This window comes from Lithobates pipiens, unplaced genomic scaffold (genome assembly GCF_037356315.1).
Source record: "Lithobates pipiens isolate NorthernLeopardFrog02 unplaced genomic scaffold, aLitPip1_a1.2 Scaffold_18, whole genome shotgun sequence".
In the NCBI taxonomy this organism is placed as follows: Eukaryota; Metazoa; Chordata; class Amphibia; order Anura; family Ranidae; genus Lithobates; species Lithobates pipiens.
Genome location: NW_027507758.1, coordinates 406009997 through 406032114, shown reverse-complemented (window position 1 = coordinate 406032114; position 22118 = coordinate 406009997). Strand labels below are relative to the sequence as shown.

At 42.9% G+C, this 22118-nt stretch overlaps 1 protein-coding gene across 1 annotated transcript in view; it reads left to right on the top strand.

Moving 5' to 3' along the window:
• Positions 1-19082, top strand: part of PIK3CA (phosphatidylinositol-4,5-bisphosphate 3-kinase catalytic subunit alpha) — a 163561-nt gene extending 144479 nt beyond the window's left edge. Inside the window, exon 21 of the mRNA XM_077487936.1 lies at positions 17615-19082. Coding sequence (XP_077344062.1) covers positions 17615-17885 — 271 coding nt within the window. The 3' untranslated portion in view covers positions 17886-19082. The remainder of the gene's footprint in view (positions 1-17614) is intronic.
• The last annotated feature ends 3036 nt before the right edge of the window (positions 19083-22118 follow it).

Here is a 22118-nt window from a genome sequence, read left to right as displayed (position 1 = left end):
ACTAACCAACCAGCGTCACCTGTAACAGTTATATGGTGATCACTGGTGAAAGGGTTAACTAGGGGGCAATCAGGGGGCTTTATGCGGTAGTATATGGGGGTCCCTGGCACTATAAAAGCTGCGGCGAACCTAAATACCTACCTGCCTAACTAGCGTCACCTGTGACACTAATACAGCGATCAGAAAAATGATCGCTTATTAGGCTGGGTTCACACTGGAGCGATGCGGGAACGCCACGAATCCACGGCGGGTTCCCGCATCGCATGCCTCCCGGCGGCAGTTCACACTGCCCTATGCGAACTGCTGGGAGTGTCAGTGAAATGTTAATGACACCCCCAGATCAGTTCGCATATCGCAGTGCGATCTGCAAACTCGGATCGCATGGTGTGAACACCCATGCGATCCGATTGTGCTGCGGGCCAAAAAAAGGGTCCCGTCCGAATTTGCGGCGGGTGCGATGCGAATTCAGCCATACTATCTGTATGGCTGAACTCGAATCGCACAGAGATCGGATGTGATTTGCACTGCAGTGCGGTGCGAATCACATTCGTTCTCATAAACCGCTGCAATGTGAACCCAGCCTTAGTGACACTGGCGACGGGGGGTGATCACGGGGTTAAACCTTTATTGGGCGGGTTAGGGGGGTACATTAGAACTAAAGGGGGCTAACCCTAACTGCCCTAACAGTTATTAGTCACAAATGACACCAATGCAAAAAAAAATGACATTGGTGTCACTGTGACTGGGGGGCAGGGGTAATTGGGGGGGTGATCGGGGGGGTGTGATTGTGCCTGGCATGTTCTACTGTGAAGTGTCGTGTTGGTGCAACTCACCGATCCTCTCTCCTCGGTGTCGGAAACGAAAAATACCGACACGGAGGAGAGATTACATCACTTCCTCTCCTGTGTTTACATTACAGGAGAGGAAGTGATGTCACGAAGGATTTCTATTCGTCGGGAGCGATCGCGAGGGGGTGGCCATGAATGAATGGCCGCCCCCTCATCCCGGATCGCTCGCGAACGAATACCGACCGCCGCGGGAAGCCAGGGACGTACAGGTACGCCCATATGCCTGCCCGTGCCGTTCTGTCGACGTACATCGTCGTGCGGCGGTCGAGAAGTGGATATACAGAGCTTAATGTAAACTGAGATAAGTCTTTCTTTTCTATTGATCAGGGACCACAGACAGCCCTAGATTTGCCATTAAAATGGGTAACAGAATTTAAGTATCTTGGTATAATAGTATCCAGACAGGTTAAAGAATTTCAAATGCTGATTCAAGATCTAGTAATACAGGAGTTTAAGAAAAAACGAAAGGTATGGAAAGTGTTGCCCTTGTCGCTGTTGGGACGTATAAATTTAATAAAGATGAAGATCCTCCCCAAACTTTTAGATTTATTTAGAAATTCTCCACAGTGGTTCCCAAAAAAACTTTTTACACAGTTGCATGGTATGTTTTCCACATTTATATGGAAAAACAAACCAGCTAGAATTAAAATAAGTACACTTATGCTGCGACTGGTGGGGGGAGGAGTCAGCCTTCCCAGACCTCTATAAATATTACATAGCTACACAGTTGGTGATGGTGGGGAGATGGTTGAACCCAGATGGATTTGACCCTACTACAATGGTAGAGGCTTGCGGTGGTCCACTCATTAGAGGTGCTCCAGGCACTGCCTTTTCGTGGGTTAAAACAGTGGTCATCAACCCTGTCCTCAGGGCCCACCAACAGGCCAGGTTTGCAAGATAACTGAATTGCATCACAGGTGATATCATTTGCTGCTCACTAATTGCAGTATTCTAGTCTGCATCTTCCTAAAGTAATACATAAAACCTGGCCTGTTAGAGGGCCCTGAGGACAGGGTTGATGACCACTGGGTTAAAATACAGGCGAGATTTGACTCCTTCAATGATAATGACAGTAGAAATATGGAGAACTGCTGTAGCAAAAGAGGGACACCAGAGAACAGATCTATCCCCAAATATTCCATTATGGAGAAATCCAGAACTCCCACATTTGGATTCTATTCACGATCCCAGGGCACGGACTAAATTTTTTTTTTAAACAAAAGGAGTGCTTTATTACCAAATACAAGTGTACAGAATAATAAAACAAAAGACAGGGGAGTAGCCCACATCACAGTCGGATACAGAAAAAAGAAAATTTCCTACATATAATACAGGTAACCAAATAGGAATACACACAGTCTTTAAGAGAGTTCCCGTCCCGTTATCAATCATATAAGGCACCACCCGGATTAAGTAAGTACTCCTATACCGAAGTCCCCCCCGAACAGGTGGAGGGAGAGGAAGGCCTCCACTACCAAGCACGAGTACCTATCTAGAGGTCCACGGGAGCCAGATCTTGTCGAACTTCCATGGACAGCCTTGATTGTGATACGTGAGTTTATAGAGTGGCAGAACACTGTTTACATTTTTTTCCCACAGGGCCACACTAGGGGGAGAAGGTGAAAACCAATGACATATAATTTCTTTTTTGGCGTAGAAAAGAAGATATGAAATCAAGAGTTTAGTATGGTAGGGTGTTTGTTCATCAACCTGTATATCCAACAGAGCCAGTTCAGGAAGCCTGGGGACACCCAACTCCAGCCTGGAATTTAGATGATCAAATATCCCGATCCAGAAATCAGCCAGCTTCCTACAATCCCAGAACATAGGAAGATATGTCCCCAGCTCCGTTTTACATCTGGGACAATAAGGGTCTCTAGCGGGATAGATTTTGGACAGTCGCACGGGAGTGTGGTATACCCGGTGCAAAAATTTGGTTTGAATAAGCTTATCTCCCGCGGATATAACCAATTTAGTACCCCTGTCCAAGCATTCCTCCCAGTCATCCCTCTCCAACGCCGGGATATCCGCTTTCCATTTACCCCATAGAGAATTCAGTTTAGAAAGAGCAACAGGGAATACGACACGATACACATCGGAGAGTGGCTTTTTCGGGCCGTCTCCCATGAACAATTCTTCTAACGGAGTGGCCTGCAGGGTCGGGGGGGGGGCAGGGAATTGCGCTCTGGCTGCATGACGCAGCTGGGCATACCGGAAATACATCCAACCGGGCAAAGCATGGGAGGCAGTCAGTTGAGTAAACGAGAGCAGGCTACCCGAAGGCATTATGTCTCCCAGCGTTCGGACCCCAAATCGCACCCATACCTGTGGATCCGGGACCGTCCTAAAATGAGGCAGGTTCGGATTACCCCACAAGGGTTGAGCCGGAGACCAACATCCCGACCGCATAAACCTACGTCCGGCCACCCTCCAGACCCTAAGCGACGCCCTCGTGGGACCGGGGAGAACCGCATATGCCCTCACCCCCTTGTAGGCCAAGACCATCAATTCTTGCAGGGAACCCAGTATAGCCGCCTCCAAGCACACTGCCGCATTTGATCTTCGCGCCGCAAACCACCAAGAGACGGTAACTAACATAGCGGCCCAGTAATAGATCTGCAGGTTGGGAAGGGCGAGACCCCCAACACTCGCCGGGGACTGCAACGTAGACTTAGCCAGCCTAGGGGGCAGAGCCATTCCATATAAAGGAGCCTATATGTTTGTCCGCCTCCCGAAAGAAATATCCCGGAATCCAGCCCGGACAGTTCCGGAAAGCATAATTAAATTTGGGCAAAAGTACCATTTTAAAGATATTAATACGTCCCAGCAAATTCAACGGGAGTCCAGACCAAGATTGACATTTCTCACGTAGGAGGCGGAGAAGAGGGAGCACATTAAGATTGTAGTACTGACTGGGGTCCCTAGTCACCCACACCCCCAGATATTTAAATTCGGCGGCCCAGTGCAACTGCACAGTGCCGGTCGACGGGGGAGTTCCAACATCCATGGGAAATAGGATGGATTTGGACCAATTAATATTAATACCTGAAAAAGAACCGAACCTATTAAATATCGTGAGTGCTGCCAAAAGGGATGGACCCGTGTCATTTAAATAGAGTAGGGCGTCGTCTGCATATAGGGATAGCTTTTCTTCCGTGGTGCCTGTCCTAAGGCCCCGTACATTAGGTGACTCCCTGATCAGGATAGCCAGGGGTTCCAGGGCCAGAGCGAACAATCCAGGCGACAAAGGGCAGCACGGACTAAATTTGGGGTCAAAAAATGATCACAGGTAATACCTGGGGGGAAAATTCTTTCATTTGCCGAAATGAGGCAACGTTGGAATATACCTGAGAGCTATACTTTCAGATGCTTACAGCTGGTCCATGCTTTATTGTCCGTTTCCTGAGGGGATCCCACAATTAATAGAAACCGGATTAGAGCAAATGGCAAGAAAAAAAAGGAGAAAGAAATCCATCTCAGCTATATACAGTTACTTATCAAGAACTACAATGTCAGATATAAGTAAACTACGTGAATGTTGGATAAGGGATGTTCCAAAATTAGCCGAAGGGAACTGGGAGGAGATATGGAGATTTCCATTCCAGATATTATTATCACTTTGAGACAAATTAATACCAAATAACATATGAGTTATTACACACCATAGAAATTGTATAAAATATTTCCAACAAATTCTAAATTGGAGATATGCAGATATTCTAGGAAATTGTATTCATATATTTTGATCTTGCCCAAAGATAGTGGTATTCTGGAGGGACGTCTTAAGGATAATCGCCATAGTAACATCAATTTCTTTAGATCAAGAGGCAGAGATCTGCCTATTAGGACTAGTAGGGAATAATATCACCTTTATATGAAAGAGAACACAGGTAGGCCTGTTGCTCTTTTATGCAGGAAAGACAATAGTATTGAAGAGAACGAAAGCCCCGTCGTTGGCACAATGGAAAAATTTAGCAAACAGTAATTTGCCATTATATAGGGAAACATACTGTAATAGAGGGTATGAAGAGAAATATGTGAGCGTATGGGCAAGTTGGATAGCGACTGCTTTAGGATAAGAGTACAGAGATAGGGCAAACCACACCAATAGAATATAAGGGAAGAAATTAATGTGTGTGTTTTTATTAATGTTTGATGAAATTGAGTATCCTCTTGTTCTATGGTAGAAAGTCCATTCTTTTACACTGGAAGAAAACAAGGGCCCCGACGGTTTCCTTTTGGAAAAATCTAGTAAACACGATGTTGCCTTATTACAAGCGTACCTATGAGGCCAGAGGGTGTATGAAGAAATTTGATAAGGTCTGGCACTCCTGGCTTAATGCTAACACCACTGTGGGTTGATAATGTATAGCATGGGGGCGGTCGGGTTGGGAGAAACGAGAAATCTGAACTGAAGGGAGGTATTTGCAGATGTGTACTGTTGATACTTTAGGCATGTGAGTGGGGATGTTCTGTCGGGTATTCTGTTACTGTATTACCTTATCATAAGTTTCAGGCATTACATCTATAAGAGATGATATAAGGGTGCCGGTCGAGCTGTGGCTTTTGGTTGGGGGGGGGGGAGGGGGGTGAGGGGTCTGATTGGGCTAGTTAGTTGTGGCTGTTAGTTAGTTTTGGCCGTTGGCCTCTGGATGTGCCACAGGCACGTCCACTGTTTTGTATGTTTTGCATAAAATTAATAAAAAGAATTTATAAAAAAAAAAAAATGTTTGATGAAATGATTTATGAATGGAATTTTTTGGAAGCTCCTGTGAGAGCAGAAATGCAAGTTGTGAACTGTATAATGTACATGGAAAAATTAATAAAGAGATATAAAAAAAGTGGAGCATGCCAGCCATAGATGTAGCAGTATCTTCCTTAAACAAGAACTTAACTTATTCTGTAACTCCAGTGTCATATGTGAGGCTATGAATAAGGCCAGATGGCTTAACTCTCCTTCTTATCAAAGTACAACAAAGTTCTTTTAACTTTATTTGTAAAATAACAGCAAAGAGTTTGTACATGAGTTTGTAGATGTTGTAGGGTATTGAGAGAGCTTCTCTGTGGAATGCTTATCCCTTTCATGACTAAGCCTATTTTTGGCATTTGGTGTTTACAAGTTAAAATCCATATTTTTTGCTAGAAAATTACTTGGAACCCCCAAGCATTATATATATATTTTTTTTAGCAGAGACTCTAGAGAATAAAACGGCGATTGTTGCAATATTTTATGTCACACGGTATTTGCGCAGCGGTGTTTTAAATGCAACTTTTTGGGAAAAGGGACACTTTCATGAATTAAAAAAAAAAAACTGTAAAATGATCCCATTTTTTTTGCATAATGTGAAAGATAATGTTACGCCGAGTAAATAGATACCAAACATGTCACACTTTATAATTGCATGCACTTGTGGATTGACGACAAAGTACGGTACCTAAAAATCTCAATAGGCGACGCTTTAAACATTTTTTACGGTTACCAGGTTAGCGCTACAGAGGAGGTCTAGTGGTAGAATTATTGCTCTCGCTCTGACGATCGCGGCGATACCTCACATGTGTGATTTGAACACCGTTTACATACGCGGGCGCGACTTCCGTATGCGTTTTTCTTTGCTTCGTGAGCTCGCGGGGACGGCGGGCGCTTTAAAACATTTTTTTATTTTTTTATTTAAAAATTACTAAATTGTTTTAAAAAAAATAAAAAATGTGATCACTTTTATTGCTGTCACAAGGAATGTAAACATCCCTTGTGACAGTAATAGGCGGTGACAGGTACTCTTTATGGAGGGATCGGGGGTCTAAAAGACCCCCCACCCCTCCTTTACACTTCAATGTATTCAGATCGCCGAAAACGGCGATTCTGAATACCGGATATTTTTTTAAAACCGGCGCCATTGGCAGCCGAGTAAACGAGAAGTGACGTCATGACGTTGCTTCCGTGTTTACTATGAGTAGACTGGAACGAAGCCGATTACGGCTTCGTTCCAGTTCCTCCCCAGCAGCCGGAGGCAGCGGAACGTGAATCGGTGCTCCCGATCGAGCGGGAGCACCAGTAACAGCGGCGGGAGGGGGGGATGTCCCCTCCCGCTCCTCCGGCATAACAGCCAAGCGGCTTTTAGCCGCATCGGTTGTTATGGCTGGATAGCCAATCGCCTGCGGGCATCATCCCAGTATACCCCCCGGAAGCCGAGTACGCACATCTGCGTACGCTCGGCGGGAAGGGGTTATCCAGGAAGGAGGTAAAAAACAATGCTTATTGAAAGATTTGTCAGGATGTACTTGGTCTTCCATAAGTAAAAAAAAAAAGAACATGGGTCAGGGCTAAACGGCAAAAGGAACAGGGAGAAACTAACTAATAAATTTAGACAGGGAGAGCGGGACTAATCCATTCTCTCTACCAGAAAATTGAAAGGTTACTATGGCAACCAGACTCTAGTAGATCAGAAAGGTAAATACTGCAAAAAGAGACAGGGCAAACAAACTGGGGACTTTTGTTCCATGATTTAAATTGCCGGTGGATATTGCACAGGGCTTGAAAGACCCTGTTGATAAGAAACTGGAGTCATTATTAAAGTCTTCTTTTCCTTAGCCAGTTCAGCTATTCACCCAGCTGTTGCAGCTATTCAGCCAGCTGTTGCAGCAATTGGTATCTGCCAGTCCATAATAGATCAGGTCAGATCGCCTGACAAGCCTAACCAGGAGGATAATCTTGCTGAAAATAAGACAGATGTTCCTCAAGTGCTGTTGCCGTTGATACCTTAAAGGATTCAATACAGCAGGTTTCTCATTTGTATTTGTACAGATAACAGAGCCAAAGACTTTTGTGGCTTAAGAACTGGTCAGCCAAGCTTCCTTGTAAGAAGTTATTGGCATGTATCCCCTTTCATGGGGAACGTTTTATTTGGTGGTGATTTGGACAAGTATATCCAAAAGATTTCTGGGGGCAAAGAACGCTCTACTTCCTGTAAAGAGAAGCACCAGGTGTCCCCCGTTTAAAACCTCAGGGACTGCTTCCTCCGGTGTCTCAACGCAAAGGTTGTTCCACCGCCAACAGGGCACTAGAGCCAGGGACAAGCCGACATGCCAGGGCCATAAAAAGCCCTGGGTCCAAAGCTCTTCTAAACACAGCACCAAACCGTCCTTTTGAGTGGACGCCCCCACCCTTTCGGGTGGGGGAAAAGGCTGCTTCACTTTGCAAACATTTGGAGAACAGTGGTTCAGGACGAGTGGGTCACCTTAACTATATCCCGCGTTTACAAGCTGGAGTTATGGGGGGCTCCCCTCAGAGGTTTCTAAGATCCAGCGTTCCCTCAGATCCTCCAAGAAGAAACTTACTGTTTCAGGCACTACATCATTTAGTGCATCAAGGAGTGATTGTACAGGTTCCTCTATCCGAAAGGGGCATGGGGTTTTATTCTAACCTGTTTACAGTTCAAAAACCAAACGGGTACACAAGGATGCATATTTGCACGTAGCTAACTTTCAGCCTGATCAGAGTTTCCTGCAATTTGCAGTAGAGGAACGTAATTTTCAGTTTGTGGCTTTACCCTTCGGGCTTGCCACAGCTTCCTGGGTGTTCACAAGGATCCTAGCACCAGTACTGGGTCTCTTAAGGAACCAAGGGATTCTTGGTGCTCGGGTATCTGGATGATCTCCTGCTCAGAGATCACTCGCTACAGGCTCTAGAACCAAGCATAACCTGCACAGTGCGTTATTTGCAAAGCTTAGGCTGGGTCATAAATACAGAAAAGTCGGTATTCCAACTTTGAGCTGGTCTCAAGAGAACTGGAAGGCAGACTATCTTAGCCTCCAGCAGATCTGCCCGGGGGAATGGTTTTCCTACACCTAAGGGTGTTCCAGAAAATTTGCCGGCGTTGGGGATGGCCAGAGGTCGACCTATTGGCATCCAGGTTCAACATACTACAGCAGTTTGTGTCCCGACCAAGGGATCCTCTGGTAATCGGAGCTGATGTCTGGTAGTTCCAAGGTGCCAGTACTCCCTGGTTTATGCTTTCCCCCCAATCCCTCTCCTTTCATATTGGTTGTGCAGGATTCAAAAAGAGGGAATTCCAGTCATTCTGGTGGTACCAGCCTGGCCCAGAAGGCCCTGGTTCCCGGAGATTGTGAGACTGACAATAGACAGGCCATGGGAGCTTCCACGTCTCCCCAATCTACTGTCTCAAGGTCCTATATTCCACTCCAATCTACAGTCTCTAAATTTGACAGCATGGCTATTGAAGCCAGGAATTTGAAGGACCATGGCATCTCGGTCATCTATCATGGCATCTCAGCTCATCTATCATAAGGTCTGTAAGACTTTTATATTGCTTGGTGTGAAGCAAGAAAATGGCATCCTCGAAACACGTGATGGAAATGAGATGGCTTTGAGTACAATCAGTACCGTTTGCTTCCCCCATTAGATCTCCTATGTGTCCTTGGGACTTGAACTTTGTGCTGTCTGTGTTACAGAAACAACCATTTGAGCCTATCAAGGAAATTCATTAGGCTTGCTGTCACGCAAGCTAGCCTTCCTGGTGGTCATCACCTTGGCTAGAAGGGTGTCAGAGTTGGCAGCCCTTTTGTGCAAGGAACCATACTTGATCCTTCACCACGATCCATCCTTCTTGCCAAAAGTGGTGTCAGCCATTTATTTAAATCAGGACGTTATTTTGCCTTATTTTTTCTCTCAGCCTCATTCGGCGGAAGAGAAACTGCATTCCTTGGACGTTGTCCAAGCAGTTGAGGTTTATTTGTCTAGATCTGAGAATCCGGCTCCTTTTTTGTTTAACCAAAAGGACCCAAGAAGGGGCAGGCAGCTCCCAAAGCTTCCATTTTCAGTTGGGTCTGTCAATTGGCCATTCAGGCCTATGGTCCGAAATGTAAAGCTCCTCCCTTAGGGTGAGAGCTCATTCTACCAGGGGTGTAGGAACATCCTGGGCTTTTCACCATCGGTTATCTGTGGCTCAGATTTGTAAGGCTGTTACCTGGTCTTCAGTGCATATGTTCACACAATTTTACAAAGTAGATGTTTGAGCAGCCAAGGATTCGGCTTTCAGCCGAAGTGTACTGCGGGTTGCCGTATAAGGTCTGATGGCTATTGTTTGGCAGGTTCTCTCCCTCCTATCAAGGCTATTGCTCTGGGCTTAGGGATCCAGTGGATAAAAAGGTGAAATTCCCATTGAAAAAAAAATAAAAACGTTTTCTCTGGCAGATTGAGTGTCTCAGCCTGCGCTGACAGTAATTGCTTAATCATTGAGAGACCAGTTTAAACAGGTGTTCAAGGTTATCCTGCTCAGCAGGCCCAGGTGGTAGCTTTATGTTTGCAATAGTTGCTATGAGAGATTCTATCCTTCAGTCCTTGCTCACTTTGCTAAGCACCTTGTGAGAAGCTCCTGGCTAGTCTTCCTTTTTGCAGTGAAACAGCTATTTGGGGATGTTTTGGATAATACAGCCAAAGAAATTCTAGTGGAAAGCACCCCTTTTGCCATTTAAGAAAAGGAGTAAATGTATTTTAGTTTTTTAAAGCTCCTTCTCCTGTGGCAGAGGCATCAGCCTCCACGCAGTCACGGCAGCTTACACCGTTAGGTTCAATCAAATAGGGGGAATTCTCCTGCAGTTCTCAAGGATCTGGCAAGAAGCATGTCGAGACAAATGGGGGACATCCTCAATAGCTCCAGGGTACAAACTGGCGTTCCAAGAGTTCTTGTTTTCTCAGATCAAACGTTTCAAGAGAAAAAGAAAAAAGTGATCATGGGGATCCCCATGTAAGAGCAGAGGTTGGGGTTTGATTCAAACCTCTTTTTTTTCAGGGTGCCAAATCCAAATGAATATTCTGGATCTCAAAAATCGAAATTCAATTCCTGAATATAACCGTTCTTTTTTTTTCGTAGAGTCAGTCCAAATCCGTTTTCTCCATCCTACAAGGAGGGGAACTTCTGGCGTCAGTCGGCATCAAAGATGTATACCTCCATATGCCTATTTCCTCACTCACTAGTAATATCTACTTTTCAATGACATATTCCCTTGGTCCTTTTTTTACAAGGAAACAATTTTTTCTGATAACCATATCTGCAGCAAGAAAAGGGTATCAGAATTGGCTTCTCTTTCTTGTAAAGAGACATATTTTTATTGTTCACAAGGATAAGGTAGTATTGCGTCCTCATCCTAACTTTTTACCAAAGGTAACATCAGGTTTTATCTAAACCAGGATATGGGTCTACCTTCATTTTTCCAGAAACTGGTTCTAGGAAGAAAAATCTCTACATTCTCTTGAGTGGTGAGAGCAGTCAAAGTCTACTTAAAGGCGACTGCTCAGATTCGGGAAAACTGATGTTTTGTTTGTGTTGCCTGAAGGTCCTAAAAGAGGACAGGCAGCATCGAAATCCATTTCTAAATGGATTCGACAAGTAATCGTTCAAGCTTATGGTTTAAAGAGGTAGTTCGACCCTCTCAAATCAAAGTGCACTCCTCTAAGGCTGTTAGTGCTTCGTGGGCAATGCATCACCAAGCCTCCGTGGCTCAATTCTGCAAGGCCGCAACTTGGTCTTCAATTCATACCAGATTCTATCTGGTGGATGTAGAAAGACATGAGGATGTAGCCTTTGGATGCAATGTACTGCAGGCAGCAGTATAAATCCTCTGATCGCATGGTGCCCTACTTTGGTTGTGTCTCCTTCCCCTCAGTTGGCATTGCTCTGGGACATCCCACATAGTAATTACTATGGCTCTGTGTCCCATGATGTACGATTAAAGAAAATAGGATTTTTATAACGGCTTACCTGTAAAATCCTTTTCTTTTGCAGTACATCACAGGACACAGAGGTCCCACCCCTCTTTCTAGTATACACGTGTATTGCTTTGCTACAAAACTGAGATACTCCCAGTAGTGGGGGGGGGGGGGTGGTTATATAGGGAGGCAACTTCCTGTTTAGGGTGTGCCAATGTCCAGCACCTGAAGGTGGACTATAACCCACATAGTAATTACTATGGCTCTGTGTCCCATGATTTACTTCAAAAGAAAAGGATTTTACAGGTAAGCTATTATAAAAATCCTATTATTTTTATATATATATTTATACAGTGGGGATGGAAAGTATACAGACCCCCTTAAATTTTTCACTGTGTTATATTGCAGCCATTTGCTAAAATCATTTAAGTTCTTTTTTTTTTTTTTTTTTCCTCAATGTACACACAGCACCCCCATATTGACAGAAACACACAGAATTGTTGACATTTTTGCAGATTTATTAAAAAAGAAAAACTGAAATATCACATGGTCCTACGTATTCAGACCCTTTGCTGTGACATACATATATTTAACTCCGGTTCTGTCCATTTCTTCTGATCATCCTTGAAATGGTTCTACACCTTCTTTTGAGTCCAGCTGTGTATGATTATACAGATTGGGCTTGATTAGGAAAGCCACTTACCTGTCTATATAAGACCTTACAGCTCACAGTGCATGTCAGAGCAAATGAGAATCATGAGGTCAAAGGAACTGCCTGAAGAGCTCAGAGACAGAATTGTTACAAGGCACAGGTTACAAAACAATTTCTGCTGCACTTAAGGTTCCTAAGAGCACTGTGGCCACCATAATCCTTAAATGGAAGACGCTTGGGATGACCAGAACCCTTCCTTGAGCTGGCTGTCCGGCCAAACTGAGCTATCGGGGGAGAAGAGCCTTGGTGAGAGAGGTAAAGAAGAACCCAAAGATCACTGTGGCTGAGCTCCAGAGATGCAGTCGGGAGATGGGAGAAAGTTGTAGAAAGTCAACCATCACTGCAGCCCTCCACCAGTCGGGACATTATGGCAGTGGCCCGAAGGAAGCCTCTCCTCAGTGCAAGACACATGAAAGCCCACATGAAGTTTGCTAAAAAAAAACACCTGAAGGACTCTGAGATGGTGAGAAATAAGATTCTTTGGTCTAATGAGACCAAGATAGAACTTTTTGGCCTTATTTATAAGTGGCATGTGTGGAGAAAACCAGACACTGCTCATCACTTGTCCATTACAGTCCCAACAGTGAAGCATGGTGGTGGCAGCATCATGCTGTGGGGGTGTTTTTTCAGCTGCAGAGACAGGAAGACTGGTTGCAATTGAGGGAAAGATGAATGCGGCCAAGTACAAGGATATCCTGGACGAAAATCTTCTCCAGAGTGCTCAGGACCTTAGACCTGGGTTTACCTTCCAACAAGACAATTACCCTAAGCACACAGCTAAAATAACGAAGGAGGGGCTTCACAACAACTCCGTGACTGTTCTTGAATGGCCCAGCCAGAGCTCTGACTTAAACCCAATTGAGCATCTCAGGAGAGATGTAAAAATGGCTTTCCACCAACATTTACCATCCAACCTGACAGAACTGGAGAGGATCAATGGCAGAGGATCCCCAAACCCAGGTGTGAAAAACTTGTTGCATCTTTCCCAAAAAGACTCATGGCTGTGTTTGATCAAAAGGGTGCTTCTACTAAATAGGGCCTGAATACTTAGGACCGTGTGATATTTCAGTTTTTCTTTTTTTAACCACTAGGCGTCCGTGCTATAGCCCAAAGACGGCTGCAGCACAGACTCCAATTGCCGGGAGGACGTCCCTGGCCTGCGGTGGTGCGCATTGGGGAAGTTCTGTGTTGGCTGTGTCCCTTGGACACAGCCAATCACAGATCGTGCTAAATGGGCAATCACAGTGGCCATTTAGCACTCGATCAATGTGTCCAATGGGAGATGATCTCATATGTAAACATATGAGATCATCTCTCATCGCCGACTCTCCCTCCTCATACAGAGATGGGGTGTGAGGAGGGAGAGCAAACAGCTGCAGCGTCAAGGTGAGCAAAAAGAGGGGGCAAATAAAGTGCTCACAGTGCCATCTGTCCCCAGTCCTACCTGTCAGTGCCATCTGTCCTCAATGCCATCTGTCCCCAGTGCCACCTGTCATCAATGCCACATATAAATGTCATTAGTGTCACGTGTCCTCAGTGCCACCTATTAGTGCCATCTATCATCAGTGTCATATGTCATCAGTGCCACCTGTCAGTGTCGTGTGCCATCTGTTATCAGTGTCACGTGTTATCAGTGCCATCTGTCAGTATCACATGTCGTTAGTGCCATCTGTCAACAGTGCCACGTATCAGTGCCATCTGTCATCAGTGCCACATCAGTGTCATTGTCCTGGTGCTCCAGGGCCTTCAAAATGTAATAGGTAGTCAAGAAGTTAGATGTGTAATTTATGCTCCTAGAACATGTGATGGTGCTCCCTGCATGTTGGGCCTCTGTGTGGCCAGGCTGTGAAAAAGTCCCACACATGTGGTATCGTAATACTCAGGAGGAGTAGCAGAATGTGTTTTGGGGTGTGTCGTTTGTGGTATACACATGCCATGTGAGAGAAATAACCTATTACAATGACAATTTTGTGGGAAAAAAATCTTCATTTTGCAAAGAATTGTGGGAAACCATGACAACATCAAAAACTTCACCATGCATCTTACTAAATATCTTGGAATGTCTACTTTAAAAAAAGGGGTCTTTTGGGGGGTATTTGTACTTTCCTGGCTTGTTCGGGAAATGAGCTAGGCCACCAGTACATCAGGTGTGATCATTTTTTTATGATTTGCACTACAGCTTGTAGACTTTCTAACTTTCACAAAGACCAAATAATATCCAATAATTTGGGTTATTTTTACCAAAGATATGTAGCAGTATAAATTGTGGGCAAAATTTATGAAGAAAAAATAATAATTTGCAAAAGTTTATTACAGAAACTGAGAAAAATCTAAAACTTGTTCCAAAGGTGGTTTTAGTGCTTTGTCTCAATTAGGATATTGTTCTGCCATTGTTGTGTCCTTGTCCTAACCACCCAAAGCAAGTTTCTATGTATAGCCTGGACATAGTCTGAGCCATTAGTGTGTACCTAAAAGCTACTGCTTCTGTTATATAAACATATTCCCCGTTTGTTCTTTCCGAAGGACCTGGCAAGGGGCACCCTGCTTTGCTTGGTGGATAAGGAATTTGATTACAAGAGTTAACATTTAAAAAATACAAATGCCTCCTTCTACAATGATAGGAGACCACTCCACCAGATCTGTGGGAATGTCCTGGACAGCTGGTCTTCTGTTCATACTTTTTTTCATAGTTTTACCAGGTGAATGTGCAGTCTTCTGCAGCTTTCAACTGCAAGGTTCTTGCAACAGCACTCTGGGCTTTGACCCTTGTTGTTTGTCTGGCCTGCACAATTTTGTTTGCCTGTTGTTGCCCATCCTTTTATTCATTGCTTGGGGACATCCCATGGTGTATGAATAGGCTCCCTGTGTCCTGTACTGTATAATTGAGAAGAGAAGAATTCTGACTTATCTGTACATTCAATATCTTGGTGTACAGGACACAGGCCACCCTCCATAAACTCTCCTTGTTACTCTGCATTGCTTGCTACAAAACAGAGGACTCATGGGGTTATAGGAAAAGTGCTTCAGGGTGGCGCATGGCCTCAAAAAGCTTACTCCGTCACTAATGGTACCCGCCAGGGCTGTCCGCTCTCCCCTTTGCTATTTGTCTCATGTGTACAGCCCCTGGCGACGACCATTCGTGGGAATCCGGACGTTCAGGGTATATCAGTTAGGGGAAAGGAATTCAAAATCTTGCGGTTTGTGGACAACATTATCCTTGCCTTGACCCAGCCCAAGATCTCCCTACCTAATTTACACACACAACTTAACAAATATAGGGAAATCCATAGCCCTCCCAGTTAACCTCCCAGAGGATGAAATCCACCACTTACGATCTTGTTTTCCCTATAAATGGGAACATTCCTCTTTAAAATATCTGGGGGTTAATCTTACCCTGTCTCTTGCCACACGATACCAAGCAAATGTTTCCCCCTTTATATAGGTCAATTAGGGAACTAGTACAAAAATGGAAAACCCATCATATCTCTATCCTGGGGCAAATCACATCTGTCAAGATGGTTATCCTTCCTAAGCTTCTGTACCTATTCCAGACATTACCCATCCCTGTCACCTACTTAAACTCCAAGCTGATTTACTACAATACGTGTGGAACTATAAAAGACATGGGATACCCCGATCAGTCCTGATGGCATTGCGGGCTGAAGGGGGGCCTACCGTTCCCCAACCTAGTTAAATACTACTGGGCGGCCCAGCTGCATGCGATAGTCTCCTGATTTCCCCAACATTCCTACAATAAATGGATGGAAATAGAGAAAATTTGGTGTGCGCCTGTACACCCAAACAGCTTTTTCTGGAATTGGAATGTGGAGGTGGAACCCAGCTATTGGGGTCAATGTCCCAGCTTAGGCGGCTATGGCGCAATCAATTTTTTGCGAACACTAGCTTAAATCTGAAAGATCCCAGCTGATCTCCTTTCTCTGCAACCCTAAAGTGCCTGCTAGCCTTACCCGACAGATGTCATGGCTCTGGACGTCATGGTAGCTGTTCCATTTTGGACACCTAGTGGATCCTAGATCCTGTAAATTGCTACTATTTTCTGAACTCTAAGACAAGCATGACCTACCCCGCCAGGTGTTCTATGGCTACTTGCAGATTCAACATTATTTCAGACTATAACTCAAAGTCTTTCCCATTTCAACGCATTATATTAGAGGGCTCCGCACGTAGAGATCTGATATTTATCAGATCCTTAATACATACTCCTCACCAGATCAGGGCAAGAATGTTTACATGCTCCGCTGGGAGAGGAAATACCCGTAGAGGCCTGGGGGGCGATCTGGAGTCAGGCTGCCAAGAGTTCTTTATGTACTCTCTATAAGGAAAACTGCTTACAAAATTCTCTACTTTTGGTACCTGATTCCGGACGTGCTCCATGTTCTCTACCCCTCCAGCTCTGCCCGCTGCTGGCACTGCCAGCGGGACAGAGGCACTCTCCTCTACATCTATTGGACCTGCCCTTTAATAGCCCCATTCTGGTGTTCGACACACAAACTACTGATTCGCCCTTTTGAGGTGCCGATACCCATGACACTGAAATTCTTCCAGTTGGGCCTCTCCCAACTGAAAATAGCCAAACCCTGTAAGAAATTACTCGGACGCGTTCTCACAGCTGCACGATGCCTAGTTGCCCTTAACTGGAAGAAACAATTGCCACCTTCCGCAGAAGCCATGTAGGGTTAAGGATGTTGAGCTTTTGGAGAAGATGACCGCTTTGGATACGGGACAGGCTAGACGACCATATAAGGTCTGAGAGCGGTGGCATCTTTGGGAGGACCTACCCTGAGCCGGTAACCGAGCCAATGCGGTAACACTCTGCTTTCTTTTTCTCCTCTCCTACTTTCTCTATCCTTCTCTTTTCTTTTATTTCTCCCCTCTTGGATATTCTCCATGCAAAGTTTTGTACACCAGTTTTCAGGTACTGCTCACTACTGTTCTAAAGCAATGTCACCATTGAAATGTATAATGAAAAAATTTGAAGACGGTTCCTCCCTTCTCAACGCTATTGCGTTTTCTCATTTATTGCCCTCCTTTCTTTTTCACACTTGTACCTGTGTACTGTTTCTTTTATTGAGACAACTAATAAAATTGTTATTTGGAAAAAAAGCTTACCAGTGCCTAATCACTTGAAGGTACAAGCCTATTCTCCATTGTGTATAAAGTTGCCTGTGTCCTGTGCTGTATTCCAAGATATGGAATTTACAGGCAAGTCAAAGTTACTCTGAAAATCTGGAGGCTAAAAATATGTTGCACATAATGTCATATCAGTAATTTCCTTTCTTTTCATTCTGTTTGTCACCTCTCTCCTAGGTTTCAAGAGATGTGTTACAAGGCTTATTTGGCAATACGTCAGCATGCCAATCTTTTTATCAACTTGTTTTCTATGATGCTTGGATCTGGAATGCCTGAACTGCAGTCTTTTGATGACATAGCCTACATCAGAAAGACCCTAGCCTTGGAAAAATCAGAACAGGAAGCTTTGGAATATTTCATGAAACAGATGAATGATGCCCATCATGGTGGATGGACAACAAAAGTAGACTGGATCTTCCACACAATAAAGCAGCGTGCTTTGAACTGAGCAACAAGCCTGAAGCAGGTTGTTACTTGCCACCCACATTGTGGGTCCCTCACTGCACTGTTATTACGGACAGGCAGCAAAGACCGGCTGCATGGGAATTGCACAAACCACAAAGAGCATTACTATTACAACAGCAGCTATGTGATTGCGCCAGAACCATTAACACTAACAGGGTCTACAACAACACTAAAGGAAAACATTTCAAAAGCTACAGTCTGGATTTCAGATGTTTTGCCTTAAGGTCAAACGGGAGGCTATCCTCTTACCATGCATTTTAGTGCCCAATGTATATGGTCATGGTCTATTTGATACAAATAGAAGTTTGGCATAGAGAAATATTTTTGTGATTCCCATGTGTGTTTTGGAACGCTGACTTTCGAATCTTGGTGCAGTAATACACTAGAAACCAGACTGAAAGGAACTTCCTTCCTAAATGCCTCACAGTATTGTTCAATTGCAATGCAACTATAGATGCTCTTAACAGGTGTCCATTTTCTTTTCCTTAATGAGATACCATTGTTTTTTGGAGACAGAGGTCTCATTGCTGTCTTTCTCGAGATAGATATAGATTTATATATATATATATATATATATATATATATATATATATATATATATATATATATATATATATTCAATATATCACAAGGTGCACCATTGGATTGGTAAATTGGAAAACTTTCCTGAAGGTTTAAAGAAGTAATTTAGTAGGTGTGTAACAGGTATGATTTCAATGACCACAACACTCTTCATTTCTTAAATGTTTCATTATACATGTGTATTTTTTTTTTTCCCCCTCTACTACTTTATAAGAGACCAGATGGAACTAGGATTGTTTTAAGTTAACCGCTTATTGCACTGAAGAATGTTGCTCTTATTGAAAGAATCTCTTTTTATAGTCTTCCTAGGCTATGGTAAGGAATTTGTTTTATGTTACAAATGTACCTGACATCTAATGCCTATTTTAGTTTGTTTAGGATGTTGTTTTAAGTGTAACCTGCATTCACTTTATAGTGTCTGCATGGTTTATTTTTATTTTGTTTGTGTATATTACCTGAAGTTAATTTTTTTATTTTTATTTTTTTGTCTTCGATGCTTGCACATGTGTGTACAAGAGTTTATATATGTATGCACAGTTTATTTGCACACTGATACATACATTCATGCTTTAATAAATTGACAGATTCCTTTTTTTTACTCTGTGTAATACCCTGCTACATTTTCCTGATGGGATGATGAAAGGCACAGATGCAAAATATTGTCAAGAGTCTCGTTCTCTCTCTTCATCAGTTGGTGTTAGTGGTTGTAAAGGCTGAAGTTTTTTTACCTTCATGCATTGTAAGCATGAAGGTAAAACACACCTGTGTGCTCTACGCCCCCCACCCACAGTCACCCCAATACTCACCTGAGCCCCCTCTCAATCTCAAAGCTGTGCTCTGTGTGTCTTATAGATGCATAGAGTTGGGCTTGGGAGCAAGCTCTAGTGTCCCCATAGCAAGCAGCTTGCTACTGGGGACACTGGTCAAGGGGGAGGAGACAGAAGTGCTGGCAGGGGACCTGAGAAGAAGAGGATTGGGGCTGCTCTGTGCAAAACCATTGCACAGCGCAAGCACGTATGACGTGTTTTTTTTTTTTTTTTTTTTTTTTTTTTTTTTAAACGAAACCTTTAATATCACCAAGTTTGTATTTCATTTGTGTTTTTTTTATAAATAATCCTGTTGAGTCATTTTAAAGCTTTCTTTGGAGATTTGTGACCACTAAACCCCCCTTACAGTATGCATTACACACCAGAAGCTCTGTCACAATCTAGTTTACACTTGCAACTGACCTTTTACAAACTTCCAGCAATACTGTCATGAAGAATTTTTGTACAGATTTGTCTTCTGTTCAGTGGCCCCCTTACTGCATTTTGTCCTTAACTTCTAAGAGCAAATGTAGCATGTGTTTTACATCAGTTTGTGAGATCATTCAGAATTGATTGCAGTTGAATTTGACCTGCTTCAGCTTCTTTGGAATTCCAATAGACTTGTATTGAAAAAGGATTCAGTTTTGAAGTAAACAGAAGTCCGTCAACGCAATTAAACATAGGCTTATTTTTGGGGATGAAATAATATGCTGCAAGTCCAATTTCTCATCTAGAGGCAATCGTAAATTTTAATCTAACCCTCCGACTAAACAGCAGGCACCCTCCAATATATCGCCACTAGCCTTCACCTTCAGCTCCCTGTCGAATCAAAACGGTCTCCAGAGTATGGAGCAAACGTACATGATAACTCTACATCCCACAGTTCAGTGCTCTGACAACCTATCAAGAGGCAAATCATTGTAAGGTAGGAAGCTAAGGATACAACCTTGCTTTAAATAAATTCTAGCTTTCAGAAAAGTTTGACACGATCTTTTGAAGTTTGCATAGCTATTTGGTTAAGAAACTAGAGATTGCCTGCTATGAATTGGTGGGCATACTTTCATTGGTGTGTGCACCTGGCAGGAGCACTTTAAATGTACAATTTAAGTGATGATCTTTAGATTTGCCTGGAGAATCCTTACTGACTTAAGTATATATTAAGTTGGGTCGCCAATTCTGAACCAGTGCAATTTGCTAAATGTAAAGACTATAGAAATGTTTTGTAAAGTAATCTCTGAACCTACATAGAACTTAAAAATACATTAAATGATAGAAATCTAGTCCAGTTTGGTTTTGTTCCTTTCAGCTGGCTGTTTTTTGTACAGCCAAGAATGCTTGTCACTTTTCATGTTTAGTAAATAAAACAATTTGGAATAATTTTCTGTATCTGGTGGAAATTGCTTGATAACCTATAATTAACATGGCCAAAAATGTGCAAATCCATGTCTCTAAATATACAGACTTAGTTGCGTAAACCATGCCCTTTAATTCTGCGTAAAACAGAAATGTGTCTGTGTGTAGAAGTTCAGGAAGATTGTAGTCTAACCAGTGTTCATAAAATTGAGGTGAATAAACTAAACTATAAATGGTTTTGGTTACCAGATGTAATCCTGGGCATTGAATCAATTCTTAACTACATCTACCAGATTTTTTTTAATAGTTCAGTTTTCTAAAATTAACACAATTTCATCATTTCAACCCATTGTTAATATGAACCCTGGCATTGGCTGTAGCCATTCTGCTTTATGCTTTCCACGTCAAAAATGTTTTTTAGCAGAACTGTATCTGTTTTAATACAAATACGTATTGCATGCAGATTTGATATATCCCTGTGTGTTTTCAGGATTATAGGTTTTGCACTCCACTCTCCTCCTATTTCTAAGCCCGGTCTTTAAAGGCTATGCTCACAACATCAAACCTAACACCTGTACTGTCACGCATATGGGACCATTCAAATGCCATGGAGGCACCCAAAGTACCCACTAGTGGCTTGTCTAAAATCTATAGATAAATTATATTTAATGCAAAAATATGAACATTTTCTTTAAGGTAAAGGTTGTATTAAATAAATTAAGATGTATCCATTCATAGGCTGAGACAGGCTCACAAGTAAGCTGCATTGTTTTAACTGCAGTAAAAAAAAAAAAAAAAGGATATTTAGGAACTTAGTTATGTTGTGTGGTAGTGATGAAAAGAGTGAATGAGCAGAATTTTTTATATTTTTTTGGCAGGTATATTAAACTGCATTTTTAAAGATCTGCTTAACCACTTCAATACAGGGCACTTTCACCCCCTTCCTTCCCAGCCCAATTTTCAGCTTTCAGCGCTCTAGCGCTTTCAGTGACAATTGCGCGGTCATGCTACACTGTACCCAAATGAAATTGTTATTTTGTTCGCACAAATAGAGCTTTATTTTGGTGTTATTTATTCACGACTCCGTTTTTTTTTTTTTTTTTGCGATATAAGCGCAATAAAAGCGGAAATTTGGAAAAAAAACAATATTTTCTTTTTTCTATTTGAAAAGAAATCCAATAAAATCTAATTTTGTCATAAATTTAAGCCAAAATGTATTCTGCTACATGTTTTTGGTAAAAAAAAATCCGTTAAGTGTATAATAATTGGTTTGTGTGATCACGGACATATGTACGCAAATGATCATGTACATATGTGTGCAGGTGATCACGTACATATGTGTGCAGATAATCATTGGGACATGTGATTTTAGTGGGACATATGTGGGGGACATGTTTTTATTATTAGGGACATGTGTTTTTATTATTTGGGGACATGTATGTTTTGGGGACATGTGTGTTTTGGGGACATATGTG